Source organism: Nerophis ophidion, linkage group LG19 (genome assembly GCF_033978795.1).
Source record: "Nerophis ophidion isolate RoL-2023_Sa linkage group LG19, RoL_Noph_v1.0, whole genome shotgun sequence".
Lineage (NCBI taxonomy): Eukaryota > Metazoa > Chordata > Actinopteri > Syngnathiformes > Syngnathidae > Nerophis > Nerophis ophidion.
This window is the reverse complement of record NC_084629.1, coordinates 1,940,001-1,964,304: the sequence shown is the minus strand read 5'-3', so window position 1 is coordinate 1,964,304 and position 24,304 is coordinate 1,940,001. Positions and strand designations below refer to the sequence as shown.

Here is a 24,304-nt window from a genome sequence, read left to right as displayed (position 1 = left end):
TCAATTAATCCGTGATTTTACCCCCAGGCGGTCAAGGAAATGCAGTCGAATTCCCATCTCTAGTCTGCAGACTACATAGTTATCATTCCAAAGAGAAGGTCAGTCTTTCTTCCGTAGCTCCAGGAAGCTTCTTAGTCCTTTCTTTGTCTAGCGTTTGGCAGCCATGATGCGGAACTGAAAAGGTGGACTTTGTAGGTGGGCTAAACTGTTCTCATTTGCCTTGCTCATCTAGCTCGATAGGTAACAGTTCTGTACCACTGCAAACTACCAGAACAAAAACCAACAATTGGGTTGTCAAGGGGAGCCTCCATGTAAGGCAGAATTTTTGGATACAATTTGTATCGCAACTCATTTGATTTGCAACTTGGCAGGCTTGCAATAATACGACATCACTGTATGGCGTTTACATAAGATCCGATCAGAGGGACCCACCTGATCGCAGATGAGCTCCCACTTCTTCTCGTTGTCGTACTGCCGCAACAGGCGAGCTTTGTCCGGAGGAAGATTCATTGAGTTCTGAAAAGAGAGAGAACGTCACAGTTAATTGGATGCGGATGATGCAATATCAAGTCACAGCGGTTCGGTAACCGAGCCAGATTAACAACGAAGCTGAGCTCACGAGATGAAAGACAACTGAGCAAGGTTATTTTGGGTGGGACAGTTCTTGTAGTGGATTGTGCAGGGCTTCCTTACTGTGGCCAGCAAATGACTGCAAACATAAAACCCTAAAATATATATAACATGCTACAAAAACAAATAGGTTAAATGTGTATTGTGACATATAAACTGTAGTGACACATATCTGGTTCCCATTAGCTAAATCCAAAAAGCAGTTGGATTGCAGTGCATTGGAATGTGGTGAAATTAATTCCTTTTCATGATGCTCTGCTAAGACAGAAGGTGCTTTCGTAAGGGGTCTGATCGGTAAAAAATCCTTTTTCAGTGCCAGGAAAAAGTATTTTGTTAAAGAGTATAAGAGCTCCTTTTGAAACCACCGTGACTATTTTTACAGCGGACAGAAAAGCTGCTAATGAGGAAACGTGAAAAGAAGTGAAGAGCTATCGAGGAGGCTTTCAACACCTCTGAGGAAAGATCTCTCCCTTAGTTACTCACAGTAAGGTGGAAAAAAAATACCATATAAACTCAAGATACACTGTATAATCAAGAACTTATTGCTTTCAAATACAATATGTACTTCTTTTTAACTTTCCATCCATCCATCTTCTTCCGCTTATCCGAGGTCGGGTCGCGGGGGCAGCAGCCTAAGCAGGGAAGCCCAGACTTCCCTCTCCCCAGCCACTTCGTCTAGCTCTTCCCGGGGGATCCCGAGGCGTTCCCAGGCCAGCCGGGAGACATAGTCTTCCCAACGTGTCCTGGGTCTTCCCCGTGGCCTCCTACCGGTTGGACGTGCCCTAAACACCTCCCTGGGGAGGCGTTCGGGTGGCATCCTGACCAGATGCCCGAACCACCTCATCTGGCTCCTCTCCATGTGGAGGAGCAGCGGCTTTACTTTGAGTTCCTCCCGGACGACAAGAGCTTCTCACCCTATCTCTAAGGGAGAGCCCCGCCACACGGCGGAGGAAACTCATTTGGGCCGCTTGTACCCGTGATCTTATCCTTTCGGTCATGACCCAAAGCTCATGACCATAGGTGAGGATGGGAACGTAGATGAACCGGTAAATTGAGAGCTTTGCCTTCCGGCTCAGCTCCTTCTTCACCACAACGGATCGATACAACGTCCGCATTACTGAAGACGCCGCACCGATCCGCCTGTCGATCTCACGATCCACTCTTCCCTCACTCGTGAACAAGACTCCTAGGTACTTGAACTCCTCCACTTGGGGCAGGGTCTCCTCCTCAACCCGGAGATGGCATTCCACCCTTTTCCGGGAGAGAACCATGGACTTGGATTTGGAGGTGCTACAATATGTACTTCTTTTTAACTTTCCCCTGATAGCAATTATTGTTATTTTCTACAATGTATAATCAAGAACTTAAAGGGGAACATTATCAGCAGACCTATGTAAGCGTCAATATATACCTTGATGGTGCAGAAAAAAAGACCATATATTTTTTTAACCGATTTCCGAACTCCAAATGGGTGAATTTTGGCGAATTAAACGCCTTTCTTTTTATCGCGCTGGAGGCGATGACGTCAGAATGTGACGTCGCCGAGGTAACACACCCACCATTTTCATTTTCAACACATTACAAACACCGGGTCTCAGCTCTGTTATTTTCCTTTTTTTTGACTATTTTTTGGAACCTTGGAGACATCATGCCTGGTGGGTGTGTTGTCGGAGGGTGTAACAACACTAACAGGGAGGGATTCAAGTTGCACCACTGGCCCCAAGATGCCAAAGTGTCTGCCGCCAGACCCCCATTGAATGTGACAGAGTGTCTCCACATTTGACCGGCGATGACAGACATGGCACAGAGATGTATGGATAACCTGCAGATGCATTTGCAACGATAGTCAACGAAATCACAAAGGTGAGTTTTGTTGATGTTGACTGCCAGCTAATCGATGCTAACATGCTACGCTAATCGATGCTAACATGCTATTTACCGGCGGTGCTAAAGCAGACATGGCACAGAGATGTATGGATAACCTGTAGATGCATTTGCAACTATATTACATTTCCTTCCACCCGCATTTAATGCGAAACAAACACTTACCAATCGACGAATTTAAGTTGCTCCAGTGTCAAAAGATGCGAAAGTCCTGATCGTTTGGTCCGCACATTTTACCGGCGATACTAACACAGCTATTTCGGCCATGCTATGGCTATGAATAGCGTCAATAGCTATTCGCTCAATAGCTTCAGTTTCTTCTTCAATATTTTCATACTCCAACCATCTGTTTCAATACATGCGTAATCTGTTGAATCGCTTAAGCCGCTGAAATCCGAGTTTGAATCCGAGCTAATGTCGCTATATCTTGCTGTGGTATTCCCATTGTTTGTTTACATTGGCAGCACTGTGTGACGTCACAGGGAAATGGCCAGTGTCTTCACAGAGAGCGAAAATAAGGCACTTTAAAGCTTTATTTAGGGATATTCCGAGACCGGTAAAATTTAGAAAAAAACTTAAAAAAATACAACAAGCTACTGGGAACTGATTTTTATTGTTTTTAACCCTTTTGGAATTGTGACAATGTTCCCCTTTAATGCTTTCAAATAAGATAAGTACTTCTTTTTAACTTTCCCCTGATAGCAACTATCGTTACTTTCTGAACTCTGAATGAAGAGACATAGGTAAAGGTCAGGTACATGTAATCTGATCCATGTATTATTAATTAATGTCTGACAAAAATATTGTCAAACTCATTGAAAGGTTTTTGTAAAAACTACTTGTTTTATTTTATGTTCCCTGTACCCTGATATAAAATACTAAAAGGTCGAGCTCCATCCAATCTTGCTGATTGTATTGTACCATATGTCCCGGCAATAAATCTGCGTTCAAAGAAGTCCGGTTGATTCCCAGAGCCCAACAAAAGTCTGCGGCTTCTATTCAGGCTCCAGTACTCTGGAATGACCTCCCGGCAACAGTTAGAGATGCTACCTCAGTAGAGGCAAAGTCCCATCTTAAAACTCATTTGTACAAACTAGCCTTTAAATAGACCCTCCTTTTAGACCAGTTGATCTGCCGTCTTCTTTTCTAATTACTTACTATAGTCATCTAATTACTTACTATGGTCATCTAATGAGTTACTATGGTCATCTAATTACTTACTATGGTCATCTAATGACTTACTATGGTCATCTAATTACTTACTATGGTCATCTAATTACTTACTATGGTCATCTAATGAGTTACTATGGTCATCTAATTACTTACTATGGTCATCTAATTACTTACTATGGTCATCTAATTACTTACTATGGTCATCTAATTACTTACTATGCTCATCTAATTACTTACTATGTCATCTAATTACTTACTATGTCATCTAATTACTTACTATAGTCATCTAATTACTTACTATAGTCATCTAATTACTTACTATGGTCATCTAATTACTTACTATGGTCATCTAATTACTTACTATGGTCATCTAATGAGTTACTATGGTCATCTAATTACTTACTATAGTCATCTAATTACTTACTATAGTCATCTAATTACTTACTATAGTCATCTAATTACTTACTATGGTCACTATGAGATATCTCAGATTGTAGGTGGGGTTATTTTCACTATGTCTGTTGCATTTTGGTTGCGTTTTTGGTTGATATTAAAACATGTTGTCAATATTCAGTGTTTTATCATTCATAGTTAATATTGTAAATCCCACATTCTGTATTTTCAAGTACATTCAGGGTGTCTCATTTAGTAAAAAAAATTTGAATTCCATTCCATTTGTTAAAGCGGTCTGTCATAATGTTTTTAGCTTTCAATCATTATTGTGAGGTTTTGTATTAGGGTTCCTAAAAATAGATTTACCGGCCCCCCAGACACACCTTTTTTCATCTAAATATGGCCCCCTCGATTAAAATAATTGCCCAGGCCTGCTCTAGACCATCGCCTGAAATCCAGCAAAATAGTCAGATGCTGGTCTTCATCTGGCCGCAGAGTTCTGAGAATATATTATTCGTCACTGTTGTGTATACTAGTCTGGCCATGCTATCAAATAATAAAATGAACTATTTTAAATAATAAAACTGTGCATTTGTAAATGAAATAGTTACATAGAAAAAAATATTGCAAATATTAGATTAAAACAAGTGAGTTTGATCTAAAACCAGACAAGGCAGACGATTGGAAATAACAGTTATTTGGTAGAAAGAAAGGTTTCAGTGGACTCAAGTCTCCTGTGGAAAAATGAGCAGGAAATGGAATTAGTATTCATCAGATGCTGAAAGGCAACCGATTGCCGCCGGACTGAATACTCGGAATCACTCGGATTAACGTGGACCCCGACTTAAACAAGTTGAAAAACTTATTGGGGTGTTGCCATTTAGTGGTCAATTGTACGGAATATGTACTGTACTGTGCAATCTACTAATAAAAGTATCAATCAATCAAAAACAGAGAGCAGCCCAGTTGCATGATCTTCCAAAAACAAAACATGACCCTTAAAAAGGCTTGGCCACTATAAATACATTTGGCTATGGAATCTAACATTGGAAAAGGTGTTTGAGCAGCCAGAGTGCTTACGAGTGCACTCACTCAGCTGTGAGCTTCCTGTTTAGTGAGAGTCCAAGTGAGGCAAAGAGTTACTTGCATCAGTCTACTTCACTTGGTCCAAACACTAATGAGCTGTGACAGATGCTCTGCACATTGCGGTCAGGTTACCTCAAGTCCACGACTACTTTTTGGACGCGTCAGTTGGTTTTGAAGGCCAATTTAGAGGCGACATTTTTGGAAAGTGACAACATGACCTCAGGTATCACACCTAAAGTGGTTTGTCATTGCTCAGGGTCTCAGGAATTCACGAGGTCAATTGACAAGGAATGGATGAATGATTTCGTTAGGGTATTGAGGAGAAGGGTGGGGCAGTTAAAAGCAGACCACCATGACACTTTAGTTCATTGGTTCATTTATTTAATTATCACAGCACGAGCCTAAAAATACAAACCCTGTTTCCATATGAGTCGGGAAATGGTGTTAGATGTAAATATAAACAGAATACAATGATTTACAAATCATTTTTAACCCATATTCAATTGAATGCACTACAAAGACAATATATTTGATGTATTTTTTTTTTTGCAAATAATAATTGACTTGGCTTCACGGTGGCAGAGGGGTTAGTGCGTCTGCCTCACAATACGAAGTTCCTGCAGTCCTGGGTTCAAATCCAGGCTCGGGATCTTTCTGTGTTGAGTTTGCATGTTCTCCCTGTGACTGCGTGGGTTCCCTCCGGGTACTCCGGCTTCCTCCCACTTCCAAAGACATGCACCTGGGGATAGGTTGATTGGCAACACTAAATGGTCCCTAGTGTGTGAATGTTGTCTGTCTATCTGTGTTGGCCCTGCGATGAGGTGGCGACTTGTCCAGGGTGTACCCTGCCTTCTGCCCGATTGTAGCTGAGATAATTGACTTAGAATTTCATGGCTGCAACACGTGCCAAAGTAGTTGGGAAAGGGCATGTTCACCACTGTGTTAGATCACCTTTTCTTTTAACAACACTCAATAAACGTTTGGGAACTGAGTAAACTAATTGTTGAAGCTTTGAAAATTGAATTATTTCCCATTCTTGTTTTATGTAGAGCTTCAGTCGTTCAACAGTCCGGGGTCTCCTCTGTCGTATTTTACGCTTCATAAATGCGCCACACATTTTCCATGGGAGACAGGTCTGGACTGCAGGTGGGCCAGGAAAGTACCCACACTCTTTTACTACGAAACCACGCTGTTGTAACACGTGGCTTGGCATTATCTTGCTGAAATAAGCAGGGGCGTCCATGATGACAACATATGTTGTTCCAAAACCTGTATGGACCATTCAGCATTAATGGTGCCTTCACAGATGTGTAAGTTACCCATGCCTTGGGCACTAATACACCCCCATACCATCACAGATGCTGGCTTTTGAACTTTGCGCCTGTAACAATCCGGATGGTTATTTTCCTCTTTGTTCCGGAGGACACCAGGTCCACATTTTCCAAATATAATTTGAAATGTGGACTCGTCAGACCACAGAACACTTTTCCACTTTGCATCAGTCCATCTTAGATGATCTCGGGCCCAGGGAAGCCGGCGGCGTTCCTGGGTGTTGTTGATAAATGGGTTTTGCTTTGCATAGCAGAGCTGTAACTTGCACTTACAGATGTAGCAACCAACTGTAGTTACTGACAGTGGTTTTATGAAGTGTTCCTGAGCCCATGTGGTGATATCCTTTACAAACTTATGTCGGTTTTTGATGCGGTACCGCCTGAGCGATCAAAGGTCCGTAATATCATCGATTACGTGCAGTGATATCTCCAGATTCTCTGAACCTTTTGATTATTTTATGGACCATAGATGTTAAAATCCCTAAATTCCTTGCAAAAAGCTGTTCTAAAACTGTTCGACAATTTGCTTACAAATTGTTGACCCTCGCCCCGTGTTACAGATGTAGCAACGAACTGTATTTAGTGACAGTGGTTTTCTGAAGTGTTCCTGAGCCCTTGTGGTGATATCCTTTAGAGATTGATGTCGGTTTTTTATACAGTGCCGTCTGAGGGATGGAAGGTCATGGGGTCATTCAATGTTGGTTTCCGGCCATGCTGCTTACGTGGAGTGATTTCTCCAGATTCTCGGAACCTTTTGATGATATTATGGAGCGTAGATGTTGAAATCCCTAAATTTCTTGCAATTGCACTTTGAGAAACGTTGTTCTTAAACTGTTTGACTATTTGCTCACACAGTTGTGGACAAAGGGGTGTACCTCGCCCCATCCTTTCTTGTGAAAGACTGAGCATTTTTTGGGAAGCTGTTTCTGGAGAGGCGGAGCCGACGGCGGGGCAGGACATGCTTTGGCCCTGCTCAAGATGGCGGCCAGGAGGCGGAGAATGCAGCGGAACGAAGAGGCGGGGCGCGCTGAGAGAGACGCCGCTGCAATCTAAGTCCGGTGACACACACACCAGGAGACAATTGATGCAGCTTCTCCTGCTGTATGAAAGGGGAGGAGGAGCGATCAAGGAGAGAGGAGTTGGAGTGTGGGCAGCACTGAGGAGATAATCAGAGAGCCAGCGAGCCACGAGAGCTACAGAGCAGCACAAGAAAGACACGGCCGACTCAAAAGGAGACCGGCGAGAGCAGCGGAGGAGGAGCTGAAAGAGCGACCGCCCGACACCGCGAGCAGCCTTTATTGAAAAATAAAAAGTCTAACCTGTTCAAAGCGATGTCGTTCCTGTATGGTCCACGCAATCCACATGACGACGGCATGAGGGGCGGTTTAGCTCGGGGTTGCAGGTTCGATTCCCGCTTCCGCCATCCTAGTCACTGCCGTTGTGTCCTTGGGCAAGACACTTTACCCCCCTGCTCCCAGTGCCACCCACACTGGTTTAAATGTAACTTAGATATTGGGTTTCACTATGTAAAGCGCTTTGAGTCACTAGAGAAAAGCGCTATATAAATATAATTCACTTCACTTCACATGAGACTGTCACACTGCTTTTATAGCCAATCATGGCACCCACCTGTTCCCAATTAGCCTGCACACCTGTGGGATGTTCCAAATAAGTGTTTGATGAGCATTCCTCAACTTTATCAGTACTTATTGCCACCTTTTCCAACTTCTTTGTCACGTGTTGCTGGCATCAAATTCTAAAGTTAATGATTATTTGCACACAAAAAAATATTTATCAGTTTGAACATCAAATATGTTGTCTTTGTAGCATATTGAACTGAATATGGCTTGAAAATGATTTGCAAATCATTGTGTTCTGTTTATATTTACTAATACAATTTACCAACTTATATGGAAACGGGGTTTGTATTACATGGTCTGACACTAGTTTATTCGTAGTGAGGGTGTCATAGAGGCAGAAAAGTGTGGGCACAAAACGATTTTGGTGAGGGTGGTCATACTATGTTTAAGCATTTTTTAGCCTGTAGAAGTAACATATGCAATAATAAATCATCGCCCCACAGCTGCTGCTTGGGATTTTCCATGGCAGCTGTTAGATCCTTTAAAGGGGAACATTATCAGCAGACCTATGTAAGCGTCAATATATACCTTGATGGTGCAGAAAAAAGACCATATATTTTTTTAACCGATTTCCGAACTCTAAATGGGTGAATTTTGGCGAATTAAACGCCTTTCTGTTTATCGGTCTTTTAGCGATGACGTCAGAATGTGACGTCGCCGAGGTAACACAGCCGCCATTTTCATTTTCAACACATTACAAACACCGGGTCTCAGCTCTGTTATTTTCCGTTTTTTTTACTATTTTTTGGAAACTTGGAGACATCATGCCTCGACGGTGTGTTGTCGGAGGGTGTAACAACACTAACAGGGAGGGATTCAAGTTGCACCACTGGCAAGAAATCTGCCACCAGACCCCCATTGAATGTACCAAAGTGTCTGCACATTTGACCGGCGATGCTAAGACAGACATGGCACAGAGATGTATGGATAACCTGCAGATGCATTTGCAACGATAGTCAACGAAATCACAAAGGTGCGTTTTATTGATGTTGACTGCCAGCTAATCGATGCTAACATGCTACGCTAATTGATGCTAACATGCTACGCTAATCGATGCTAACATGCTACGCTAATCGATGCTAACATGCTATTTACCGGCGGTGCTAAGGCAGACATGGCACAGAGATGTATGGATAACCTGCGGATGCATTTGCAACGAAGTCAACGAAATCACAAAGGTGAGTTTTATTGATGTACTGCCAGCTAATCGATGCTAACATGCTACGCTAATTGATGCTAACATGCTACGCTAATCGATGCTAACATGCTATTTACCGGCGATGCTAAAGCAGACATGGCACAGAGATGTATGGATAACCTGCAGATGCATTTGCAACTATATCACGTTTCCTTCCACCCACATTTAATGCGGAAAAAACACTTACCAATCGACGGATTTAAGTTGCTCCAGTGTCAAAAGTCCTGATCGTTCGGTCCGCGCATTTCACCGGCGATGCTAATAAGGCAGCCATGCTATGGGCCACTTCATTAGGTACACCCATGCTATGGCCGAATAGCGTCAATAGCTTCAGTTTCTTCTTCAATACTTTATCTGTTTCAATACATGCGTAATCTGTTGAATCGCTGAAATCCGAGTTTGAATCCGAGCTAATGTCGCTATATCTTGCTGTGGTATTCCCATTGTTTGTTTACATTGGCAGCACTGTGTGACGTCACAGGGAAATGGCCAGTGTCTTCGCAGAGAGCCAAAAATAAGGCACTTTAAAGCTTTATTTAGGGATATTCCGAGACCGGTAAAATGTTGAAAAAAAACTTCAAAAAATACAACAAGCCACTGGGAACTGATTTTTATTGTTTTTAACCCTTTTGAAATTGTGATAATGCTCCCCTTTAAAGTGAATGGCAGAAATTGCCGTAAGAAAGTTCTGATAAAAGCCAAGTGCAGCTGCGTCTGACTGATACCAGGCCCTGCAAATGATAACTGTGCCTGTGTACAGACTAACGCAGTTGGAAGCGTTGACCCAAAGCATGAGACACTCCCTGCAAGCAGCAATAAAAAAATAAAGATGACACAGGGGAACTCCAACTGCCTTCACTGGCAAACGGCCCACATCTGTACAACAGGTTAGTGAATGAGAGGAAAAGATGGTCTCATTGAACACCATTTGTTCTGAATGTTATTGCATCCTCTTTTGTGATGATGTAACGCCCAAATAAATATGAGTCTGGTTAAAATGTTGTTGTGCTTTGCTTCTTGTGTCGCTGTTATGTACGGGAACTTTGCAGAATTTTGTTAAAAAGCAACACTTAACTGAATGTATAAGCTTTGATTGCGGCACGCGTTTGCTGTGGCATCATTTGCACAAACCTTAGAAAAGTGAAATTTAATTTTGCTTACAGATTTTAGTCCATTTTATTTCTTGTCTGATTATTTAGGATAGGTTTTAACCTTCCAATTAGAGTACAATGCTAAACAACTCAACAGTAATGAGGAATAAAGGTTCCATCCATCCATCCATCCATTTTTTACTGCTCCCTATTGAGGTCGCGCAGGGTGCTGGAGCCTATCTCAGCTGCATTCGAGCGGAAGGCAGGGTACACCCTGGACAAGTCGCCTCCTCATCACAGGGCCAACACAGATAGACAGACAACATTCACACACTAGGGCCAATTTTAGTGTTGCCAATCAACCTATTCCCAGGTGCATGTCTTTGGAAGTGGGAGGGGCCTATCCCCAGGTGCATGTCTTTGGAAGTGGGAGGAACCCGGAGTACCCGGAGAGAACCCACGCATTCACGGGGAGAACATGCAAACTCCACACAGAAAGATCCCGAGCCCCAGGATTGAACTCAGGACTACTCAGGACCTTCGTATTGTGAGGCACATGCATTAACCCCCGTGTCCACCGTGCTGCCGGAATAAAAGTTTATATATTTATTGTTGCCAATGAACCTATCCCCAGGTGCATGTCTTTGGAGGTGGGAGGAACCCGGAGTACCCGGAGGGAACCCACGCGGTCACGGGGAGAACATGCAAACTCCACACAGAAAGATCCCGAGCCCCAGGATTGAACTCAGGACTACTCAGGACCTTCGTATTGTGAGGCACATGCATTAACCCCTGTGTCCACCGTGCTGCCGGAATATATATTTAAATGGTTACTGGCATTATTATTGGAGGTGTAACGATCTGTTTTAACAACGATTATTTCGCTTAGATATTTGTGGTTCCCGATATGATTTGGGGACGATATTATTTTTTAGAACAATATGAAACGCTTCGGTGAGTTGAAATTAATTTAGTAACTGTTTAGCGAAACAAATCAAGCAGTGCGACACTGAAATAAATACTGGATGCTGGACACTGCAGGTGAAGTATCCAATATGCCTCTTATTTCTTGCAAGGGAATCAAATATAAATCATCAATCAATCAATCAATCAATGTTTACTTATATAGCCCTGAATCACTAGTGTCTCAAAGGGCTGCACAAACCACTACGACATCCTCGGTAGGCCCACATAAGGGCAAGGAAAACTCACACCCAGTGGGACGTCGGTGACAATGATGACTATGAGAACCTTGGAGAGGAGGAAAGCAATGGATGTCGAGCGGGTCTAACATGATACTGTGAAAGTTCAATCCATAATGGATCCAACACAGTCGCGAGAGTCCAGTCCAAAGTGGATCCAACACAGCAGCGAGAGTCCCGTTCACAGCGGAGCCAGCAGGAAACCATCCCAAGCGGAGGCGGATCAGCAGCGCAGAGATGTCCCCAGCCGATACACAGGCAAGCAGTACATGGCCACCGGATCGGACCGGACCCCCTCCACAAGGGAGAGTGGGACATAGAAGAAAAAGAAAAGAAACGGCAGATCAACTGGTCTAAAAAGGGAGTCTATTTAAAGGCTAGAGTATACAAATGAGTTTTAAGGTGAGACTTAAATGCTTCTACTGAGGTGGCATCTCGACCTGTTACCGGGAGGGCATTCCAGAGTACTGGAGCCCGAAATGAAAAAGCTCTATAGCCCGCAGACTTTTTTTGGGCTTTGGGAATCACTAATAAAGTAACAACAATAAATGGCCAATGCATTCACATCTCAATTGAATAAAATGCAACTTACGGTTTTCAACATTCAAGCATTTTTAATAAAAATACAGTAACCAAAATTTGCTAAATAAACCCAGATGTGCCGTAGCATGAATGTCCACCATCACTGTTGATGGCGTTTGTCCCTCGCTTGTGTTTGCCATGAGATCGGTATGTCGCGAGTTCAAACCCCGGCCGATTCGTACCAAAGACTATAAAAATGGGACCCATTACCTCCTTGCTTGGGACTCAGCATCAAGGGTTGAAATTGTTGGTTGAATCACTAAAATGATTCCCGCTGCTGCTCACTGCTCCCCTCGCCTTAAACAAGGCATACTTTTGCCAACGCTCCTGATTTTCCAGGAGACTCCCGAATTTCAGTGCCCCTCCCGAAAATCTCCCCGGGCAAACATTCTCCCGAATTTCTCCCAATATCCACCCGGACAACAATATTGGGGGCGTGCCTTAAAGGGACAACCTTTAACGTAGGGCTGGGCAATAATTGCCTTTTTTTAATATCACGATATTTTTAGGCCATATCGCGATATACGATATATATGACACCCATCCTGAGTGACAAGTTGCTCAGGATGGGTGTCAGTTCATCTACTGTCTCCTGGATCACTGATTACTTGTCTGACAGGCCCCGGTTTGTGCGACTGGGGAGCTCCCTGTCAGGTACTGTGGTCAGTGGTGTAGGTGCTCCACAGGGGACTGTCCTGTCTCCTTTCCTGTTCACCCTGTACACCTCAGACTTCCAGTACAGTTCCAAGTTCTGCCACCTGCAGAAATATTCTGCAGAGAGGGACAGGAATTGGAGTGTAGGACACTGATTGCTGACTTTGTGGAGTGGTCTCAGGCCAACCATCTGGCCCTCTAACGTGGACAAGACCAAGGAGCTGGTCATCGACTTCAGGAAGAGTATGACCCTGGTGGAGCCCATCAAGATCCAGGGCCGGGAGGTGGCAGTGGTAGGGCAATACAAGTACCTGGGAGTTCATTTGAACAGCAGACTGGACTGGAAGGACAACTGCAATGCTGTTTACAAGAAGGGAATGAGCAGACTCTTTTTCCTGAGGAAGCTTAGGTCCTTTAATGTGTGCAGCAAGATGTTGGAGATCTTCTATCAGTTTTGTGGCCAGTGCCCTTCACTTCGCTGTGGTTTGTTGGGGGAGCAGCACCAGCAAAAGGGACTCAAAACCGGATTGATAAAACTGATCCGGAAAGGCGGCCAAACTATTGGCTCGCAGTTGGAGGCGTTTGTATCAGTGAGGGACAAGAGGACAGTGGACACACTGCTGGCCATCATGGACAATCCTTCCCACCGACTCCAGCAGACAATCGAGGGACAGCGGAGTTCATACTCCAGCTTCCTTCCCGCACTGTGCCATTCAAGAACTCCTTCATTCCACCCTCCATCCAGCTGTATCATCTCTCCCCATACAGCAACAGATAATATCCGCCTATTTCCTGACATGTCAGCTACTTCTCTTTGTTGTTAATGTCTATATTCTATTTTCTGCTGGACTTACTCTCTTTTTTATGCTGGGGCTGCCAAATATGCTGTGATAGTGTACATAACATTTGGTATATATGTTATAGACATATTATATCTGTATATATAATATACTGTACACATGATAAGTATATATTGTATATATTCGCAGATATGTTATATTTTACATTGCTATACCTGGTCTATTTATACCTGCATTGTCCTTTCCATCCTTACACTTTCCATCATTGTAACTAAGCTACTGTGTTGAACAATTTCCCTTGTGGATCATTAAAGTTTGTCTAAGTCTATATTACGATATTTTGCCTTAGCCTTGAATGAACACTTGATACATATAATCACAGCAGTATAAATAAATAAATGGGTTGTACTTGTATAGCGCTTTTCTACCTTTAAGGAACTCAAAGCGCTTTGACACTACTTCCACATTTACCCATTCACACACACATTCACACACTGATGGAGGGAGCTGCCATGCGAGGCGCTAACCAGCACCCATCAGGAGCAAGGGTGAAGTGTCTTGCTCAGGACACAACGGACGTGACGAGGTTGGTACTAGGTGGGATTTGAACCAGGGACACTCGGGTTGCGCACGGCCACTCTCCCACTGCGCCAAGTATGATGATTCTATGTGTCTACATTCAAACATTCTTCTTCATACTGCATTCATATATGCTACTTTTAAACTTTCATGCAGAGAGGGAAATCACAACTAAGTCAATTGACCAAAAGTGTATTTATTAAAGTTATTAAGCAGTGGCACAAACATTCAGGTCATTTCCAAAACATAAATTGCAAGATTGTCAGACATTTTGAGTGTCAAATAAAAATGAGTTGCATAATAGGAAATCAAATAGTATTCGTCCTTCACTATGTGGTATGTTACTAAGGTTATGAAATTCACTTCATTCTCTAGCGAGTGACTTTACAAATGATGCTACATATTAGCAGTAATGCTACTTTTTATAGCAACGCTTTTCCCCCCCAACACTTGACAAACTACGGTTGTCTGTTGGACATATTCCCACTTGAAGCCCAACCACCGCCAGACGATGGAAACCCTGCTGTTGTTATTGGGAATTAAGTCTTCCAAGTCTTCCTTCATTTGTTTTTTTTTTGTTGTTTTTTTCCCCTTGGCCTCAGTCTGCACCCCCACTCCAGGGCCCAGGCTAAGACCGATTTTTTATTTATTTTATTTTAATCTTTTATTCTTTTCTCTAACCCCCCGTTTACCTGTATGTCATCTTTTTTTGTAAGGGGCGCTGGAAGCCGGCAGACCCGTCAGCGATCCTGTTCTGTCTCCCTTTAATGTTTGTCTGATCTTGAATGGGATTGTGCTGAAAATTTTTATTTTCCTGAAGGAACTCTCCTGACGGAATAAATAATGTACTATCTATCTATCTACCAGATCTGCGCCATCTTTCTCTCGTACGGCTACGTTAGCAGCTAACGTTAGCCACGCCGCTAGCTCTCTGCCCTGCCAGGGCGTGTATGTGACGTGTGACAAGACAGTTTGTGACGTATGTAAAAATGTGCGCCTGCTTGTCTGTGAGAAGGAGAGACAGGGAAGAGCGAGGAGAGCCTGAAGTGTACGGCCGCAGCTAAAAGTCCTGCGTGAGAGCGTATACTCGAATATTACGATATTGTCATTTTCTATATCGCACAGAGACAAACCCGCGATATATCGTATATATCGATATATACGATATCTGTTCTGAATACAGAGTCTCGGAAAACTGGTGTGCACATCACTTGTGCACGTCAGCTTTCCGAGACTCTTATTTTGTTAGCGCAGGCAGCATGAAGCAGGGCTTTTATTGTGAAGATAGGAAATGTGCAGTCGGCCTTTAGAGTTTTGACGGAAGGGACGGCGCGAAAGTCTGTTGAAATAAAAAGTGTTTCTCGCCTTCCTTTCTGTCATTTTTTCATAATAATGAACTGGCAGCAGCCAGCGTCATCTCACAAGACCCTCGGGTGCCGTGAATGTCAATCAAGCAAGCTACGGAATTTGCCGCCAATGTTTTTCTTGTAAAGTGTATGGAAGCTGGATGAATGAGATGCCAAAAACCAACCACTTTCATGTGGTATTGTACAGAAAGGACAACTTTTTTTCTCCTCCATTTGAAAATGTGGGCGTTATCATCATTACTGTCTGATTCCAATCAATGCAAGTCATCAGAATCAGGTAATACACCAACTTATATTCTTGTCTTTGTGAAAGAAAGACATCTATATGTGTTACACATGCTTGTATTATCATTAAACACATTTAACTTGTTTACAAAAATGTCTCTTTCATAAATAAATAAATATAAATGATATATATAAATGAGGTAGATCCCCTCGAGTTGGTCAATTGAAAAGTAGCTGGCCTGCAGAAAAAGTGTGGGCACCCCTGCTCTAGAGCCATAGGTTCCCTACCCCTGGTATAGTCTAACAGAATTAAACAACCGAATGTAACCAGCTATCAACAGTAAATTAGCAAACATAATAATAATAATAGTTTTGACAAAGTAATACAACCGAAAATTACACAATATGTTTTTTATGTGTCAACAGCCAAATTAGGAGCATCAGTAACTTGTTTTAAAATCATTCTTCATGTACATACCAAATATGCTATGTACATACATATATATGGTTATCGCAGGGGGCTGTAATATATTACAATATATATTTTAAGCAATATCGCCCAGCGTAACGTATTAAATCCTACACTTCTTATGTTCAATATACAATACTCACAAAAGCGACGGACATCAGGACCCTAGCAAAACACTTAAACGCTGCCAAAACACACCTCAGCAAGCCAACCCAACCTTCAACTCCCCAAAGCGCGCATCTAAATGCCCAACCTGTTGTGATCCGAGGGTCGGATCATCACCATATTGTTATTTTTGTTCCATTTTTATATCACTCTGCGGTTTGACATGCTTAGTTCCTGTTTTGTTCGTTTCCGTGGTCACTCATTAGTTTCAGCTGCTAATCTCTTTTCCAGCACACCTGTCTTTAACTAATCACCACCTTTTATAAGCCAGCCTTTTCTGTTCACTCATTGTCGGATCTTAGTTTGTTCACATAAATCTGTTTATGACTTGTCTCTCACTCTCGATTTCGCTAGCTCTCACGCTAAGCTTTATTTTATTCCTAGCTTTCACGCTAGTTGTTTTGTGTTTCCTTTTGTGTGCCTTTGTGCCAAATGTTTGTGTTTCGGTTAAATTGACCTAGCTTTCCATGCTTGCGCTTTTATTTGCCTTTTCTATTTGTATCAGTGTTTTTGTTCAAAGCTCCTTTTGTTTAATAAATCCCTTAGTTCTTACCTTTTTGCTGTGTTCTTGCTGACGCATCCACGGAGGACCGAATCCGGCATTACAATGCCACACAAGCCTAACACAACCGGCTGTGCTCCAACAATTAGCCGAACGGCAAATCCCAGAAAGATGTGTGATCTTTAATTGGGCTGATTAATCTGATATTTCAATCAAAATTGGCATTGAAACGTTTTTTCTTCCAAGACAACACCCAATAATTGACCATCAGTACCTTGCCTTGGCAAGGCTGCAAACAGTAAACTCCCAGACTGAAGCGACCACCGTGCCCAAAACGACAATAGAAAGCTGCCAATCCAGTCGCCCACTTAAAAAAAGCCGCACAAAGATCACTAAAACACAGGACACCCTGGGGCTAGAGCATGGGTGTCAAACTCCTTTGCCCTTAAGCCAATATCAAATTAACATTAGAGCTGGCCCGCCGGTATTATACAATGGCGGTGCCGTTGAAACACCACGTTCACCGCTAATACTCATACTTGCCAACCCTAACGATTTTCTCGGGAGACTCCCGAAGTTCAGTGCCCCTCCTGAAAATATCCCGGGGCAACCATTCCCCCGAATTTCTCCCGATTTCCACCAGGACAACAACATTGGGGGCGTACCTTAAAGGCACTGCCTTTTGCGTATCGTCACGTTCATGCAAACAGCATGCCGGCCAAGTCACATAATATACGCGGCCTATACCCACACATAATTGAATGCAAGGCATACATGATCAATAGCCATACAGGTCCTGCTGAGGGTCGCTGTATAAACAACTTTAACACTGTTCCAAATATGCGCCACACTGTGAACCCACACCAAACAAGAATGACAAACCCCTTTCGGGAGAACATCCGCACTGTAACACAACATAAACACAACACAACAAATACTCAGTTCCCTTTGCAGCAGTAACTCTTCCGGCACGTTTCAATATACACCCCACGCTACTACCAAACCCCGACACCCAACCACGTTCCTCATTATTTTATTTTCAAATTTATCAGTTTGTGGAAAAAGTTAATATTGATATTTACCTCAGAAAGCTGCAAATAGAAAAGAGGCATTACATTTTTCAGTTAAATTTTATTTAATATACCATTGATGTTTTTTGTTTGTTTTGTGAAAGTTAAGTTTGCACTATTCAGTTATATAAGCGTTGCTTGTTCCATATTCAATGTTAAAGCAAATTAGTGTAGCAAACTGAGCAATAATTAACGTTTTATTCATGCAGTTTCTTTTGCTACGTCGAGGCCTGAATGTTTGATTCATTCTTTGTTGTTATTTTATTTCCAAATGTATTATTAGCCTGTGGAAAAAGTTTATTTTTATATTTACCTGAGAAGGCTGCAAATAAAAAAGAGGCATTAAATGTTTATTTAAATTGTATTTGATATGCCATTGATATGTTTTCATTATTATTATTATTATTATTATAATTTGAAACTGGATTTTGCATGTCACTATAAAGTTATATAAGCCTTGCTTGTTCAATATTCAATGCAAAACTTGTTTGGGTCTCTACTAAAAGGTTAATTTGTTCGGCTTTGTTCAGTTTTTAATTTTGGCCCACTCTGTATTTGAGTTTGACACCCCTGCGCTAGAGGGTTAAATAATCACCCATGCAGTGATTATTCAATGGAAGGCTTTTTTGTTTTGCTTAGTTAAATCCATCTGGTGACCCTTTTTTGTCCGGTGTATAACAACTGACTTATTTAACATGCATGGTTTTCTATATTATTGTAGTCTTCTAGCAAAATACAAGCTTTTCATGACATGTTTGCGGGATGAAGCTACTACTACATGCTGAATTTTTGTATTACATTTTTATCTGTAGCATCATTTTTTAATAAAATATTTAGTTGCATCGATCAAACTTTCATTATTTCATATTGTCTCTGAAGTGGTAAATATAATTGCACTCATTCATTAAAACTTTACTTAAAAGGAATATATCAAATGCAACCTAAAGGCCTACTGAAATTAGATGTTTTTATTTAAACGGGGATAGCAGGTCCATTCTATGTGTCATACTCGATCATTTTGTGATATTGCCATATTTTTACTGAAAGGATTTAGTAGAGAACATCGACGATAAAGTTTGCAACTTTTGGTCGCTAATAAAAAAGCCTTGCCTGTACCGGAAGTAGCAGACGATGTGCGCGTGACGTCACTGGTTGTAGAGATCCTCACATCCTCACATTGTTTACAATCATAGCCACCAGCAGCTAGAGCGATTCGGACCGAGAAAGCGACAATTTCCCCATTAATTTGAGTGAGGATGAAAGATTCGTGGATGAGGATAGTGAGAGAGAAGGACTACAAAAAAAAAGGCTCCTCACATCTGAACATTGTTTATACTGTAATCATAGCCACCAGCAGCAAGTGCAATTCGGACCGAGAAAGCGACTAGTTCCCCATTAATTTGAGCGGGGATGAACAATTTGTGGATGAGGAAAGTTAGAGTGAAGCACTCAAAAAAAAAAAAAAAAGATAAGGAGACAGCTCCAGGCAACGGCAGTGTGAGCTAGGGTTGGGTATCGTTTGAATTCGAACAATTCCGATTCCGATTCTTTGTTTCGATTCCGATTCCTGACGATTCTCGATTCAGATTCTTTCTTTTAAAAAAAAAAAAAAGGCAGGGTCAAAAAAAAGTTTAGGATATTTTAAATGAGCTCGCTAACCTACAGTCTTTCTGAATGAAATAGTCTGACATTCTCCATCAAGATTTGTGGATGAGGAAAGTTAGAGTGAAGCACTCAAAAAAAAAAAAAAACAGATAAAGAGATGGCTCCAGGCGACGGCAGTGTGAGCGATTCAGATGTTATTGGACACATTTACTAGGATAATTCTGGAAAATCCCTTATCTGCCTTATCTGCGTATTGTGTTACTAGTGTTTTAGTGAGATTATATGGTACCAGAAAGTCGGAGGGGTGTGACCACCGGTGGGGTGACCGCCAGTGTCTCCGGAGGGAGGAGGTAATAGTCCGCAGCGGCAGGAGGACGCAAGCTCCGCTCATAACTACGGTAAGAGCCGACTTATTACCACAGTTTTCTCAACATAACCTGCCGGTTGATATGTTCGCTTGACCCCTCTGTTCCATAGTAAAGCTTCACATTCGGGAATGTAAACACGGAAACACCGGCTGTGTTTGTGTTGCTAAAGGCAGCTGCAATACACCCCTTCCCACCTAAATCTTTCTTCTTTGACTTCTCCATTATTAATTGAATAAAGTGCAAAAGATTCATCAACACAGATGTCCAGAATACTGTGTAATTATGCGATTAAAGCAGACTACCTAAAGCTTGGATCGGGCTGGAAAAAAAATGTCCGCTACAAACGCACGCGTCATCATTCCGCAACGTTTTCAATTTACAATTAAAATTGCAATTTAGTAAACTAAAAAGGCCGTATTGGCATGTGTTGCAATGTTAATATTTCATCGTTGATATATAAACTATCAGACTGGTAGTAGTGGGTTTCAGTAGGCCTTTAAATCAATTCAGTTCTACACTACAAACTTGTAACAGAAAATGAAACATTATGTGAATTGTCAATGTGTTGTGTGAAACACTGGCATAGTTTGGTCCTTCTCAAATAGTGGGGGTGGGAACCCCTGGAGCAGGGGTGCCCACACTTTTTCTGCAGGTGAGCTACTTTTCAATTGACCAACTCGAGGGGATCTACCTCATTTATATATATCATTTATATTTATTTATTTATGAAAGAGACATTTTTGTAAACAAGTTAAATGTGTTTAATGATAATACAAGCATGTGTAACACATATAGATGTCTTTCTTTCACCAAGACAAGAATATAAGTTGGTGTATTACCTGATTCTGATGACTTGCATTGATTGGAATCAGACAGTAATGATGATAACGCCCACATTTTCAAATGGAGGAGAAAAAAAGTTGTCCTTTCTGTACAATACCACATGAAAGTGGTTGGTTTTTGGCATCTAATTCATCCAGCTTCCATACACTTTACAAGAAAAACATTGGCGGCAAATTCCGTAGCTTGCTTGATTGACATTCACGGCACCCGAGGGTCTTGTGAGATGACGCTGGCTGCTGCCAGTTCATTATTATGAAAAAATGACAGAGAGGAAGGCGAGAAACACTTTTTATTTCAACAGACTTTCGTGCCGTCCCTTCCGTCAAAACTCTAAAGGCCGACTGCACATTTCCTATCTTCACAATAAAAGCCCTGCTTCATGCTGCCTGCGCTAACAAAATAAGAGTCTCGGAAAGCTGGCGTGCACAAGTGATGTGCACGCCAGCTTTCTGAGGGATCGCTTGTGCACACCAGTTTTCCGAGACTCTGTATTTAGTTAGCGCAGGCAGCATGAAGCAGGGCTTTTATTGTGAAGATAGGAAATGTGCAGTCGGCCTTTAGAGTTTTGACGGAAGGTACGGCGCGAGAGTCTGTTGAAATAAAAAGTGTTTCTGGCCTTCCTCTCGGTCATATTTTCATAATAATGATCTTGCAGCAGCCAGCGTCATCTCACAAGACCCTCCGGTACCGTGAATGTCATTTAAGTGACGTCTTGGTGAAGATTGATGATCACTCGTTTTTAGGTCTATTTTTTTTAAAAGCCTGGCTGGAGATCGACTGACACACCCCCCGCGGTCGACTGGTAGCTTTTTTGCCATACCAGAATATGACGAAGCGTATATAGCACTTGGCTTCACTGAAACCACAGTGGGAGACGAGCAAAGGCCGTTGAGTTGTTTGCTTTAATATTAATAAGCGTGCAATGTAATGCAATGGTATAGTTATAGACAAAATATACTATGTTTAGTCACAGTGGAGGGTTGTGGGGCGCTAAATATTTCCATCTTTCTCGAAGGGGTGGGAGTGTGTAAGAGATATTTGAGAAACATTGGCATAGTTCAACAAATGTCGACAGATTAATTCTGTGCATGTGTTCTGCTTTTTGTGGCTTTTTGTCACACTTATTCCAAAAAGAGAAGCAGCCACATAAAAGAACAATGTTACAAAACAACAATATGTATAACAATATAAGCAGAACATACAGAATGATAAAAATGTACAATACATATGGCATGTGAGGTAGATATTGTGTTGTATTTGGATAAAAATATGTGGAAATCCAAGCAGAGGTTTTAGTGTAGAGAGCAGTGACGAACATGGTTTTATTAGATGCTGTATTATAAAAGTCACCGGAAATCAACCTTTACCCTTAACATTTATGGCTGAAAGGTGAAAGGTGTTTTATGGCATGCATTTGTGTCAGTGTTTCTAAGTAAATCAGCAAAATAATGCTTTGAAATACTGGAACAATTGAACGGATTTTAATAAAGCTGCAATAGATTGTGTTTCCTGGGTCATTCAATTTAGCTGACAGTAAATGTACAAACCCCGTTTTATATGAGTTGGGAAATTGTGTTAGATGTAAATATAAACGGAATACAATGATTTGTAAATCATTTTCAACCCATATTCAGTTGAAAGCGCTACAAAGACAAGATATTAGATCAGGGGTCGGGAACCTTTTTGTCTGAGAGAGCCAAGAATCCAAATATTTTAAAATGTATTTCCGTAAGAGCCAAATAATATTTTTTTCAAAATTGAACACAACTAAACGCGTGCATTTTTAAGTAAGACCAACATTTCTAGAATATAATAGGTTTCTTATTCTTTGTAATAACATTGTTATTCCGAAGCTAACTGTGGAGGGGGCGTGGCCTGCGGGCCTGCAGCGAAGTGGGGTGTTGCCAGGACCGGCCTCGAAATCAGCGACAGGTGCGTAGATGGCCCACCTGGGCCTTGTTATCTAATCACCTGTCGCTATGTTTATAAGCAGCAGCCAGGAGGAGAGACGGGTTTGGGGCTGGAGCCAGAGTGCGAGCGAGAACGAAAGAGAAAAAGACAATTGCTGGAAAACAACTGAGAGACTTATTGAATCAAACTCATAAACTTTATTTAATTTTTTTGCAAATAATAATTAACTTAAAATTTCATGGCTGCAATATTTAATTATCACAGCACGAGCCTAAAAATACAAACCCTGTTTCCATATGAGTCGGGAAATTGTGTTAAATGTAAATATAAACAGAATACAATGATTTGCGAATTATTTTTAACCCATATTCAATTGAATGCACTACAAAGACAATATATTTGATGTATTTTTTCTTGGAAATAATAATTGACTTAGAATTTCATGGCTGCAACAAGTGCCAAAGTAGTTGGGAAAGGGCATGTTCACCACTGTGTAACATCACCTTTTCTTTTAACAACACTCAATAAACGTTTGGGAACTGAGGAAACTAATTGTTGAAGCTTTAAAAGTGGAATTCTTTCCCATTTTTGTTTTATGTAGAGCTTCAGTTGTTCAACAGCCCCAGGTCGCCGCTGTCGTATTTTACGCTTCATAATGCGCCACACATTTTCCATGGGAGACAGGTCTGGACTGCAGGCGGGCCAGGAAAGTACCCGCACTCTTTTTTTTGCAAAGCCACGCTGTTGTAACACGTGCTGAATGTGGCTTGGCATTGTCTTGCTGAAATAAGCAGGGGCATCCATGAAAAAGACGGTGCTTAGATGGCAGCATATGTTGTTCCAAAACCTGCATGTACCTTTCAGCATTAATGGTGCCTTCACAGATGTGTAAGTTACCCATGCCTTGGGCACTAATGCACCCCCATACCATCACACATGCTGGCTTTTGAACTTTTCATCGATAACAGTCTGGATAGTTCGCTTCCCCTTTGTTTCGGATCACACAATGTCGAATATTTCCGAAAACAATTTGAAATGTGGGCTCGTCAGACCACAGAACACTTTTCCACTTTGCATCAGTCCATCTTAGATGATCTCGGGCCCAGAGAAGCCGGTGGCGTTTCTCAATGTTGTTGATAGATGGCTTTCACTTTGCATAGTAGAGCTTTAACTTGCACTTGACCCTCGCCCCGTGTTACAGATGTAGCAACGAACTGTATTTAGTGACAGTGGTTTTCTGAAGTGTTCCTGAGCCCATGTGGTGATATCCTTTAGAGATTGATGTCGGTTTTTGATACAGTGCCGCCTGAGTGATGGAAGGTCACGGTCATTCAATGTTGGTTTCCGGCCATGCCGCTTACGTGGAGTGATTTCTCCAGATTCTCTGAACCTTTTGATGATATTATGGAGCGTAGATGTTGAAATCCCTAAATTTCTTGCAATAGCACTTTGAGAAAGGTTGTTCTTAAACTGTTTGACTATTTGCTCACGCAGTTGTGGACAAAGGGGTGTACCTCGCCCCATCCTTTCTTGTGA

General features: G+C 41.9%; 1 protein-coding gene across 4 annotated transcripts in view; it reads right to left on the bottom strand.

The window, feature by feature from the left end:
- fmnl2a (formin-like 2a) overlaps window positions 1–24,304 on the bottom strand; it is a 187,905-nt gene that overhangs the window by 117,343 nt on the left and 46,258 nt on the right. For all 4 annotated transcript variants that reach the window (XM_061878975.1, XM_061878974.1, XM_061878976.1 and 1 more), the window contains exon 3: window positions 433–516. In XM_061878975.1, the coding sequence (XP_061734959.1) occupies window positions 433–516 (84 nt within the window). The remainder of the gene's footprint in view (window positions 1–432; window positions 517–24,304) is intronic.